This window comes from Scyliorhinus canicula, chromosome 9 (assembly GCF_902713615.1).
Source record: "Scyliorhinus canicula chromosome 9, sScyCan1.1, whole genome shotgun sequence".
Taxonomy (NCBI): domain Eukaryota; kingdom Metazoa; phylum Chordata; class Chondrichthyes; order Carcharhiniformes; family Scyliorhinidae; genus Scyliorhinus; species Scyliorhinus canicula.
Window position 1 is genome coordinate 16,749,063 of NC_052154.1, and position 12,767 is coordinate 16,761,829.

General features: G+C 47.3%; 1 protein-coding gene across 7 annotated transcripts in view; it reads left to right on the forward strand.

The window, feature by feature from the left end:
• gse1 (Gse1 coiled-coil protein) overlaps window positions 1–12,767 on the forward strand; it is a 663,550-nt gene that overhangs the window by 413,564 nt on the left and 237,219 nt on the right. The window contains exon 1 of one of the 7 annotated variants that reach the window (XM_038806278.1): window positions 3,511–4,217. The exons of the other annotated variants lie outside the window; for them this stretch is intronic. Within the exon in view, the coding sequence (XP_038662206.1) occupies window positions 4,145–4,217 (73 nt within the window). The 5' untranslated portion in view covers window positions 3,511–4,144. Of the gene's footprint in view, window positions 1–3,510; window positions 4,218–12,767 lie in introns of those variants that run through there. 7 annotated transcript variants of the gene reach the window in all.

A 12,767-nucleotide genomic window follows, 5' to 3' on the forward strand; every position in this document is an offset into this window, starting at 1 on the left:
GTCAGTGAGCTAGTGTGTGTATTTGTGTGTGTCAGTGTACTAATGTGTGTGTCAGTGAGCTAGTGTGTGTATTTGTGTGTGTTAGTGAGCTAGTGTGTATTTGTGTGTCAGTGTGCTAATGTGTGTATGTGTGTGTCAGTGAGCTAGTGTGTGTATTTGTGTGTGTCAGTGAGCTAGTGTGTGTATTTGTGTGTGTCAGTGAGCTAGTGTGTGTATTTGTGTGTCAGTGAGCTAGTGTGTGTATTTGTGTGTGTCAGTGTGCTAGTGTGTGTATTTGTGTGTATCAATGTGCTAGTGTGTGTATGTGTGTGTGTCAGTGAGCTAGTTTGTGTATTTGTGTGTCTATGTGTGTGTGTCAGTGAGCTAGTGTGTGTATTTGTGTGTCAATGTGCTAGTGTGTGTATGTGTGTGTGTCAGTGAGCTAGTGTGTGTATCTGTGTGTCAATGTGCTAGTGTGTGTATGTGTGTGTGCCAGTGAGCTAGTGTGTGTATTTGTGTGTCAATGTGCTAGTGTGTGTATGTGTGTGTGTCAGTGAGCTAGTGTGTGTATTTGTGTGTGTCAGTGAGCTAGTGTGTATGTGTGTGTGTCAGTGAGCTAGTGTGTGTATTTGTGTGTGTCAGTGAGCTAGTGTGTGTATTTGTGTGTCAGTGAGCTAGTGTGTGTGTGTCAGTGAGCTAGTGTGTGTATTTGTGTATGTCAGTGAGCTAGTGTGTGTATTTGTGTGTGTCAGTGAGCTAGTGTGTGTATTTGTGTGTGTCAGTGAGCTAGTGTGTGTATTTGTGTGTGTCAGTGTGCTAGTGTATGTTTTTGTGTGTGTCAGTGAGCTAGTGTGTGTATTTATGTGTCAGTGAGCTAGTGTGTGTATTTGTGTGTGTCAGTGAGCTAGTGTGTATTTGTGTGTCAGTGAGCTAGTGTGTGTATTTGTGTGTGTCAGTGAGCTAGTGTGCGTATTTGTGTGTGTCAGTGAGCTAGTGTGTGTATGTGTGTGTGTCAGTGTGCTAGTGTGTATTTGTGTGTGTCAGTGAGCTAGTGTGTGTATGTGTGTGTGTCAGTGAGCTAGTGTGTGTATTTGTGTGTCAGTGAGCTAGTGTGTGTATTTGTGTGTGTCAGTGAGCTAATGTGTGTATTTGTGTGTGTCAGTGAGCTAGTGTGTGTATTTGTGTGTCAGTGAGCTAGTGTGTGTATTTGTGTATGTCAGTGAGCTAGTGTGTGTATTTGTGTGTGTCAGTGAGCTAGTGTGTATTTGTGTGTCAGTGTACTAGTGTGTGTGTGTGTCAGTGAGCTAGTGTGTATTTGTGTGTCAGTGTACTAGTGTGTGTATTTGTCTGTCAGTGTGCCAGTGTGTGTATTTGTGTGTCAGTGTGCCTATGTGTGTATTTGTGTGTGTCAGTGAGCTAGTGTGTGTATTTGTGTGTGTCAGTGAGCTAGTGTGTGTATTTGTGTGTGTCAGTGAGCTAATGTGTGTATTTGTGTGTGTCAGTGAGCTAGTGTGTGTATGTGTGTGTGTCAGTGTGCTAGTGTGTGTATTTGTGTGTGTCAGTGAGCTAGTGTGTATTTGTGTGTCAGTGTACTAGTGTGTGTATTTGTCTGTCAGTGTGCCAGTGTGTGTATTTGTGTGTCAGTGTGCCTATGTGTGTATTTGTGTGTGTCAGTGAGCTAGTGTGTGTATTTGTGTGTGTCAGTGAGCTAGTGTGTGTATTTGTGTGTGTCAGTGAGCTCGTGTGTGTATTTGTGTGTGTCAGTGAGCTAATGTGTGTATTTGTGTGTGTCAGTGAGCTAGTGTGTGTATTTGTGTGTGTCAGTGTGCTAGTGTGTATTTGTGTGTGTCAGTGAGCTAGTGTGTGCATGTCTGTGTCAGTGAGCTAGTGTGTGCATTTGTGTGTCAGTGAGCTAGTGTGTGTATTTGTGTGTGTGTCAGTGAGCTAATGTGTGTATTTGTGTGTGTTAGTAATCTAGTGTGTGTATTTGTGTGTGTTAGTGAGCTAGTGTGTGTATTTGTCTGTGTCAGTGAGCTAGTGTGTGTATTTGTGTCAGTGAGCTAGTGTGTGTATTTGTCTGTGTTAGTGAGCTAGTGTGTGTATTTGTGTGTGTCAGTGAGCTAGTGTGTGTATTTGTGTGTGTCAGTGAGCTAGTGTGTGTATGTGTGTGTGTTAGTGAGCTAGTGTGTGTGACCAGGGTCCCAGATTCGATTCCCGGCTGGGTCACTGTCTGTGTGGAGTCTATTTGTCTCTTACTATAAATGTGCTAGTGTGTGTATTTGTGGTGTGCATTTGTATGTATGTTAGTGTGAGTGCAAATATGTGTGTTCGTGTATGAAAAAAATGAAAATCGTTTATTGTCACAAGTAGACTGTGAAAAGTATGTGTGTGTGTTAATGTGAGTGTGTTAGTGTATGTGTTTGTCAGTCTGTTCCCCGACCCTTTGGCAGCTGTGTGTTACAGTATACACTTGGCCTCAGCACCCCTGGGCTGGGATGGAGACGAAACAGATTTTAACCGAGATATTCAACTAGCTAATAAAGAAGGGCTGGTGTGCGATCTATGTTTGCGGACCATTTCACTTACAGTACAAATATATAGGAATAGGATGTGGGGAGCACACTTATTGACCTGGAGAAGAGCCCCCATCCTAGATTATTTATCCATAAGGAAATGCTTTCCTGTGCGCACAATCAAATATTTGTGCAATCAAAAGATGTTTTAGTTTCAAGGAGGCAGCCCCGGAGGTTGGAGACACAGGATGGTTTAAGTTGGTCGATTCGGCCTCTGCGGAGCACTTCTGACAGCAGCTGCCCCGTCTGGATGTGAAATCCCAGGAATTTGACAGTGAGGGTGCCTCCTCACCACCTTTGATCCCTGAGGCCGATACAAGTCCTCTTCTGTTTCTCCTCAGACTGATTAGGGGGGGGGGGGGGGGGGGGTCAGGGACATCAACTCGCTGTCTTGCTTGCGGTGATAAAACCTGGCCTCCGCGAACGGCACAATAGATTTGTCAAGTTTTTTTTTTGTGGGCAGAGCAAGAGGAGATAAAGAAAGCACTCACTTTATGATGGGGGTGTTGCTTTGTACGTTATCAGTTAAACATTCCTGTGTGTAAAATGAGAACTTTTCTCCTTCACAGTTTATCACCAGGTGACTTGACTTCTTCAGTAAAACCCACAAGTAAACACATTATTTCTGTCAGCTTTTGTCAACGTGTTAAGTAGTTTAGCAGAGTACCCGACTATGAGGAGATTCATCATGATTCAGCACACAGGATTTTATTGAACCTCAACAGCAGACTGCATCCTTGTATTTATTCAAATGAAGGCTTTTGACCTGAATGTGTAGGATTGTTTCTCAGCAATATGCCAGTAGCTTGAGGGAGCTCTTTAGTTTGTAGGTGTGAGTCAATCTGCTGCAAGATTTTTCTTTGCAGGGTAATGTAATCGGATTTGGCAGAGTGAAGTGAAGAGACAGAGAACATGGCTCCCCCCCCCTGTAATTTTTCTCTTTGGAAAAACTGCGCTGCTGTTTTCTTCGGGAATGCACGAGCTGTGGAGAAATGAGAAGGAGTACCAATTAGATGCTTTGGTTTCTGGAAACTTCAGGCGAGGTGCTTGAACCGTCATTGTGGAGCCTTAATTAGCAGCTCTGGGTGAGAGGTCACTGGCAGCTCAGCAATCTTGACAGCCCTCCTATCAAGTGCAGAGAGAGAGAGAGAGAGAGAGGGATCGAGTTGGTTCATGGGTAACAGAAGAGGAGGAGGAGAGACAGGAGAGCAAAAAAAAAAGGCTTCTCTGATTCAGGACTGGCCCAGTGGAGGAAAGCTCTTGCATCTCTTGCAAAGGCGCCAAGTGTAGTTTGTGTGATCATTGCTCTGTGCCGAACATGAGCGATTTGCTTTGAGTGAACTTGCAGTCATCTCTCTCCCTGCAAAGCTGCACGCTGTAGCTTAACTCCCCAAAGGGAGCAGACACAGACATACAGAGAGAGAGAGAGAGAGAGAGCGTGAGAGAGTCTGGCTTGTCAGAAAGCTAATGTTGTGTGAGTGAAGTTATCGAGCACTGTGGGAGGCGAGGGCTGCAGCTGGAAGAGACTCGTGCGTTGGGCAGCGCTAGTCTGACTAAAGAAGAGTAATGTTGGGGTCCTCTGCCAGGCCCTCATGGTTTCTCTTTGTCAGAGCCTAGACAATATGATCGAGATGAAAAGCTGGTCGTCATTGCTCCAGAATCTCAGTAAGTACCACTGGAGCCGTTGAGCACTTTAATGAATTGTTCGGGGACTGCCACTGCTTCCTCTGAGTGTTGAAATGCTTTTTCTCTTCTTTGTTCTTTTTTATCCGACTGAGATAATGTTGATGTAAATGGGTTTCGTACAGTATGCATGGCACTGGTGAAAAAGACTGTTTAAAGATTACACATCTGTGTGGAGCAGCATTCTGTACAGCAGGGCCATTAATTATGTATGCGCTATTTAACATGACTATAATCTGTAATGTGATGTCACTTCTGTATTTTCTTGCAAAAGCCACAAAGTAAGGACAGTCTTTAGCACCAAATACCAGACGCTGGCCCTGAGCAGGCCGCAAGTCTTTGACCTTTGCACCTGACCCTGTGGTGGTGCCCTGTTAAGTGCTTTGGGGGAAGGAGCTGCTTTGGTACAGGGTTCTATTTGGAGCGGTGTGCTGAGGAATTGGGAGATTTCCTTCAGTCCTGGTGAAAGATGTATAAAGCAAACTGCCTGTGCTTTTTATTGGGATGTGAAATCTCTCCAGTAAGTTATTTATTTTTTCCTTTTTAAGCAGCAGTGTTGGGATGTGTGTCTGCACTGAATCACATAATCCCTTTAGGAAACCACTCTGCTCCCATCAGATGGCAGATTTACCATTCAACTCAGTTACTTATCCATGTAGGATCCTGTTAAGTTAAACGCCATGTGATTCTCACTGTCGTGCACCTCCCTCTCCACAGTAAAACTTTTCATCTAGATTCAGCTGCATTAAAGTACCCAGTGTTTTGACATTTTTTATTTTGCTAGCTGGCGAAACTGAAAATTCCAGGCGGCATAAAACATTAATGTTAATAGACTGGAGGGCAGAGGAATAAAGGTCTAACTTGACTCCGTTGTGCTGGCTGTCAGATTGAACAGATTGTTGAAGGGAGCAGCACTGATGGGATAAAATGTGGTTTAAAAACACCCCACTGTAAATAAAAAATAAATTAGGGGGAGGTGGCAGCCAGTGTGGATCAGGTTTGTATCTCCCCCACTTCAGCCGTCCCCTTAATGGGGAGGGTGGTGGGGAAGAGACGGATTGTGGCGACCTGGGCAAAGGCTGCACCTTGCAATGTGCAGGAGGCCCAAAAGGCATCACTTAAGCTTCATTGCCATCAACGCTCTTTCCCCAAGAGGATTAGCGGATGTGAGAGATCTGAGATGATGTTTGTATGAACTGTTCAGATGGCGAAACGCTGTAACAGGCTCCAAAGAAATAATGCAGCATTTTCTCTTTTTTTTTGCTGAACTCAGGGCAGAGTGAATCCACTGGACCCGAAGAGGGTGTTTGATTAGGGATCTGAAGTCTCTGAAATTAGCTGACAAATATTTGCACACGTAGTGGGAGTCTGGATTCTACAGGGAAGCCAGTTGGAGGAGTGACTGACTCACAGAAAGGTCGCAGGATCTAGCCAAAGTTTATACTGAATTAGGTGTTCTCGACCAGAGCTCGGATAGGGTGGGGCAGGGCAACAGGAGGCTGCGAGTTGGCAGAGCTCCACACACACAGGATTCAAATCTGATTGTCTTATTATTGAACTGCCTTTTGGAGATAGTGCCAAAATCTCGCAGGTAGCGCGAGATCCAGTTATGTGACATTCTCAAGGTGAATATTTAATCAAAGTTACCCTCCCAATTTGCTACCTTGAACAAATGCTTGGCTTTGTCATTTTTTTGTTGTTGTTGCCAGTGCTACTTTCCTCTTTGGTTGCAGTGTTCAGCTCTGTGAGCGGAAACTGGTTTGGTGGGTGTTAGACAGCAGTTCCTACAAGTATGTTTTTTTGTAAAAAACTTGGTGGTCTGTTCAGGTTTCTGACAAGTGCGGAGAAAGTGCCCTTGGTACAGTTGCTAGCTCCAGCACAATGCCTGAGTCGGTTCAACACTGAATGCAGGGTTTGAGGCTGAGAAGCATTCTTTGCTGATCTTTGGGGTTGGGGGGGGGGGGGGGGGGGGGGGGGGGGGGGGGGGGAAGGCAGGTCAATTGTAAGGAGGATGATACAAAATAAAATACTCTTACCTAGTCTCTGTCCTAGTGGTAATGGGAAAATAATATATACGTGCATCAGAGAGGTCATTGTTTCTGCCTGGAAATCAGTAGATAAAATAGGAGACACGATTAATTACCCTCAACTCCCACCCTGACTAATCCCTCTGGCCTGATGTGTTTTTAAAGGCATATTATTGACTCCTGCTGGGGTTTGAAAGCTGGTTTGGTCAACTTTTAACGTGGATACCTGAACTTCGCAAAGCTTTTACCAAATGGGGTTTTCACAATGTTTGATGGACTGAGAGTTTTTATTTTCTACCCTAGCACTCTTTTAGCTCTGGGTGGATGGGAGGGGGTGGGGGTAATTTTTATTCATGGGCTTTTCACCTGGAGGGGAGGTGGGGGGGGGGGGGGGGGGGGTGCTCGGCCAGGAGCCTGCAATGTGTCGGATTAAGTGGTCAGTTGGAAGATGAGATGGTGCTTTAGAATAGAGCGTGCTGCTCTGCTGAAACCTGCCAGGTCGAGGCAGTTGATTATTAACAGTCTGGAATTTCCAACTGGCAAGCCACGTATCCCTGGCAACAAAGCCTCTCTAAGTCATCATTGCAAGAACGTTTGTCAATTACAGACCCTTGGACATGCAACATACTGGACTCTGCGGGTAGATAGGAAGGGATTCATTTTCGAAGTTCTAATGGTGGGACTGTATGGTGGCTGGGTAGACGCTCTGTCTCGCCCAGGAGTCCTACTGAGTGCACTTTACAATTGAAGAAGATTAGAGCTTATACCCAAGTGTGAGTGTGTGGGGAAGGGGAGGGAGGACGACCTGTCTCCAGACCCAAACCCAGCTTCGACCCCATCCCAGCTTTAACAGAGGCCAGAAGGTGGGAGAGTGGCAAAGTGGAAGGAGGGCGGCTTGGGAATTTAAATGTAATAATGAGCCTCATTGTCGTTCCATTTTTCAACCTTGACTCTGGTTTTCCGGTTTCTCCATTGTTGGTGAAGCCGGCAGCTTCATCACAACAAGGGATCTGATGGGCTCAGGAGTCGAGATGAATGCTGGCTCTAGGTCCCCCTGTAGATGCCCCTGGATTGGGCCCAGCACCCACTGATAATGAACACCGAATCCACCAACATAGTGGACCCCACTCACTCTCACTCACAACCCCCCCCCCCCCCTCCAAACCCCAGGCCCAACCAAGACCTCCAATCCATCCATGGATTACAGTTCTTCGAGATAGAGTGAACGTGGAAGGGATGTTTCCACCAGTAGGAGAAACTAGAACCCGAGGACGCAGCCTCAAACTGAAGGAACGATCCTTTAAAACAGAGATGTGGGGAATTTCTTCATCCAGAGGGTGGTGAATCTGTGGAACCCGTTGCTGCAGAAGGCTGTGGTGGCCAAGTTACTGAGTGTCTTTAAGACAGAGACAGATAGGTTCTTGATTAATAAGGGGATCGGGGTTATGAGGAGGAGGCAGGAGGATGGTGATGAGAAACATATCAGCCATGATTGAATGGCGGAGCTGACTCGATGGGTCGAATGGCCTAATTCTGCTCCTATGTCTTATGGTCTTAAGTGGCGCTGGAAGCTTTAGTCCAGGAGGACAAAATGGGATGTACATTCGGGTAAATTGTCCTGTTCCGTCTGCCACGGGAATTGTTGTGGATGGGACAGACAATTTGGTGGACTATTGAAAGGGTTTGTTGACCTCGGGTGGGCAGGAGCAGAAAATCCGCGGTCTGTGTTTCCACAGCATTTTAGAAGGCCCTTCAAGCACACTGAGAGAAAGGAATGAGATCTTGGGAGGTAAATTCCAGATATACAGCTCCAAGAAGCTAGCTGCGATGCTGGGAAAAGTTTTAATGAACTCTCACGAGTGATCCAGGTCAGTGAGTGCATCTTCCAGTGTTATCTCCCACCCATCAACACCCCCTCCCCGCATTCAACAATCACAATGTATGCCCAATGATCTGATACCCGCGACACCCTGGGCAATGCCTTTCACCCACATCTCAAAGCTTCACATTTGGATTTGATTTATTGTCACGTGTACCGAGGTACAGTGAAAGTATTCTTCTGCGTACAGTCCAGGCAGATCATTCCATACATGAAAAATCACACGACATACATAATTAAAAAAAATAAATTTAGAGTACCCAATTCATTTTTTCCAATTAAGGGGCAATTTAGCATGTTCAATCCACCTAGCCTGCATATCTTTGGATTGCGCAGGCGAAACCCATGCAAACACAGGGAGAATGTGCAAACTCCGCACGGTCAGTGACGCAGAGCCTGGATCGAACCTGGGACCTCGGAGCCATGAGGCTGCAGGGCTAACCCACTACACCACCGTGCTGCCCCTGGGCCATACATAAATACACAATGTAAATACATCAGCAACGGCACTGTGTGAGCATACAGAGTGTAGTATTACTCACCAGAGAAGATGTGTAAAGTGATCAATTCAGTCCACAGGAGGGTCATTCAGGAGCCTGGTAACTGGAGAAGAAGCTTTTTAAAAACTGTTAGTGCATGTTCTCAGACTTTTGTGTCTCCTGCTTGATGGCAGAGGTAGGAAGAGAGAATAACGAGGGTGGGAGGGGTCTTTGATTATGCTGCTCGCTTTCCCAAGGCAGCGGGAAGTGTAGACAGAGTCAATGGATGGGAGGCTGGTTCTTGTGATGGACTGGGCTGTGTTCATGACTCTGTAGTTTCTTACGGTCTTGGGCCAAACAATTGCCATACCAGACTGTGATGCAGTCAGATGGGATGCTTTCTGTGGTGCATCTGTAAATGTTGGTAAGAGTCAATGTGGGCGTGCTGAATTTCCTTAGTTTCCTGAGGAAATCTAGGTGCCGTTGTGCTTTCTTGGTTGGAGCATCGACATGGGTGGACCAGGGCAGATTGTTGGTGATGTGCACGCCGAGGAATTTGAAGCTGTCCACTATCTCCACCTCAACACCATTGATGCAAAACTTTGTTTCCTGAAGTCAATCACCAGCTCTTTAGTTTGGCTGACTTTGAGGGAGAGATGGTTCTGCACATATCACCTCAGACGCCACTAGGTTCTTTATCTCACTCTTGTACTCTGACTCATCGTTGTTCGAGATCCGGCCCACCACGGTCGTGTGATCAGCAAATTTGTAGATGGAGTTGGTGCAAGATTGTGCCACGCAGTTGTTTGTGTAAAGGGAGTATAGTAGGGGGCTAAGTATGCAGCCTTGCGGGGCCCCAGTATTGAGGACTATTGTGGAGGAGGTGTTTATCCTTACTGATTGTGGTCTATGGGTCAGGAAGTCAAGGATCCCGTTGCAGAGGGAGGAGCCAAGTCCTCGGTTTGGAGTTTCGATAGGTGTTTCCCTGGGATTATGGTGTTGAAGGCGGAGTTATATTCAATGCGGAGGAGTCTGATGTAGGAGTCCTTGTTGTCGAGATTCTCATGACTGCTCCACTATTCATTGAGATCATTTTCTTTTAAATTTAGAGTACCCAAGTCATTTTTTCCAATTTTTTCCAATTAAGGGGCAATTTAGCCCTACCCTGCACATCTGTGGGTTGTGGGGGTGAAACCCACGCAAACACGGGGAGAAATTAAATGAAAATTGCTTATTGTCACAAGTAGGCTTCAATGAAGTTACTGTGAAAAGCCCCTAGTCGCCACATTCCGGCACCTGTTCGGGAAGGCTGGTACGGGAATTGAACCGTGCCGCTGGCCTTCCTTGGTCTGCTGAAAAAGCCAGCGATTTAGCCCAGGGTGCTAGACTAGCCCCTAAGAAAGTGAAAACTCCACACGGACAATGACTCAGAGCCGGGATCGAACCTGGGACCTCGGCGCCGTGAGGCAGCAATGCTAACCCACTTTGCCACCCTTTTATTGAGGTCATGACTGATCTGATATGACCCTCAACTCCACTTTCCCGCCTTGACACCGTAACAATGGATTCCCATACTGATTAAAAATCTGTCTATTGTGTTGTGAAACATTGGACATTTAAGAGTGAACAGCATTGCTATGGATCTTGAGTCACATGTAGGCCAGACCAGGTAAGGATGAACAATGCCCTTCCCTAAAGGACATTAGTGAAACAGATGGGATCTTACAACAGTCGGCAATGATTTCATGGCCATCTTTAGACATTAATCCCAGATACATATTTGAATCAAATTTCACCATTTGCCGTGGGTGGGATTTGAACCTGGGTCCCCAGAGCATTACCCTGGGTCTCTGGATTACTGGTCCAGCGACAATACCACTAGTCTACCACCTCCCCGTAATTCCCAAAGAGGTTTGGCACATGGTTTTACATGGAGCTCAGAACCCATCCTTTCCTGTGTGAAAGTGATGGCCAGTATCGCGAGAATACTTTTGGACCCAGCTGTGATGCAGCTTCTGGTGGCAATCTCTCGGCTTCCATCGCAGCACAGGCATAATCCACATCTTAAGTGCAGCAGTGGCCCCTCAGACCAAGGTCAAGAGATCCATGTGTGGTGCCAGGCAGCCTCAGCCTGCTGCCAACATCTTCACCGGTACCAGGTCGGGTGGACTCTCACAGCAGTCCAGTCCAGCACTCAAGCAGATTAGAGGCTGAGGCATTACCATGGGGGAGTGGCTGTCACTCTGTGTGGTGCCTGTACCGGCTGTCCACTATCTCGAGGACAGCATTCACGCTCCTATCCCCGCCAGAGCCCCTGCTGCTGCCTGTGAGCCAGCCCAGAACTACTGCTGCCCATGCCACGGTGCAGTGCCAAGTCAGGCTGAGGGCGCTCTTCAAAGTCATCTGCAATTTTCCCCCACTGAAAGACAACAGGCGTGCACATTGAAGGACTAGGCCAGGCAAAGGGTCCTGCAAGACAGGCATTGAGGAAAAGTGAAAGGTGAATAGTTCAGTTTTGTGTGTATTTTCTAAAGTGTTTTTGGACAGGGTTGTCATAGAAAGGCTTTGTTTTGTGCGGTAACTTTTATTTCAGGATTTTGGTCAAGAACGGATCTTGCGGGCAGCACGGTGGCACAGTGGTTAGCGCTGCTGCCTCAACACGCCAGGGACCCGGGTTCAATTGTGGCCCCAGGTGACTGTCTGTGTGGAGTTTGCACTTTCTCCCCTTGTCTGTGTGGGTTTCCTCCGGGTGCTGCGGTTTCCCTCCCACAGTCCAAAGTCATGCAGGTTATGTGGATTGGCCGTGCTAAATTGACCCTTAGTGTCCAAAGATGTGCAGGTTAGGTGGTGTTACAGGGTATGCGGCTAAAGTGGGGAACATGCTCATAGGTCTTTTAGGGTTAGTGCAGACTCAATAGGCTGAATTGCCTCCTTCTGTGCTGTAGGAACTCTGTGTCAGTGGGATGGAGTAGTGTGCAAATTGTGGGAAAGCTGAATGTGAGCAATGAGATTTACAGCGACCCAGAGTCTTCAGCAGCTCAGACTGGGAGACCAGAGCCACCGGCTCTCCCGTACTGCTGCCTCCTCCTCTTGCTTCAGAGGATCATAATGAAGGTCAAGTTGTGGCAAGGGCTGCACCCTCTTGAGCGCCAGGTTGTGGAGGATGAGGCAGCAATACTCCCTTGCATTTGGAGACCTCCTCAGGCGCCGTCCAGGATGGTTCACCCAAGCACTCCAGGCAGCGGCATTGTTTGAGAATGTCACTGGTTTATTCAGTACTACTTTTGGTAGCAGCGTGGTTCCCGGTGTACATGTGCTGACTCTCCCTCGTTGGGTGGTGGTGTGGAGTCATCCAGCTGTAGAGAGTGTAGCTCTTGGCAGCACTCAGATTCAAGCGTGGCCATGATGACTTGACTGGCACAGATGAAAGTATCCTGCTAATGGAGCAGGCATTCACCAACATGATGTTCTGTGCCTTGTCACACACCAACTGCACATTAAGGGAGTCTTTGCAGTTCCGGTATATCACCTCCTTAACGTTTGATGCCTACACAACAATGTGTGTGTGCAATCAATGGCTTCCTCTACCACCGGCAACCCCACTAACCTGGCAAAGCCACCTGCACACTCCTCCTGTTTCTCTGTGGCCATTGAGGTGACTGTGGACTCCCCTCCTCTGGAGTACAGATCCGGAATCTGAGGACGATGGTGAGCTTCACAGCCACTGGCAGTGCCATCTTCACCCTGGCCTGAAGCTGCTGGCCTGCGTGAAGGAGGTGGCACAGTGCAGCGACTGCCTCCGTGGTGAATCGTGGCCACCACAGGCATTGCTCTTGGCTGAGGTAGAGGCAGGAGAAGTGCTCTCCGAATACATTCTCTCCGAGGGTCCTCCTCGCGCTCCATTGACACACAGCTTCCCCTCTCTCCCGCCACTGCTCCGTGTTGGTATCGCCCCCCTCACCGCCCCATTATTGATCGGAGGCTTTCTGCTGCTCAGCAAGTCATCGCAAATAATCCAAGTCATTTATGAGAAATCCTTTACCCAGACCTGGTCAGGATGTGGAACTCAAAATCTGGAAAGGCTGAGGTGAACAATATGGATCTTTTTAAGCGGAAGTGAGATAAACACACAAGGGAAGAAGGAATG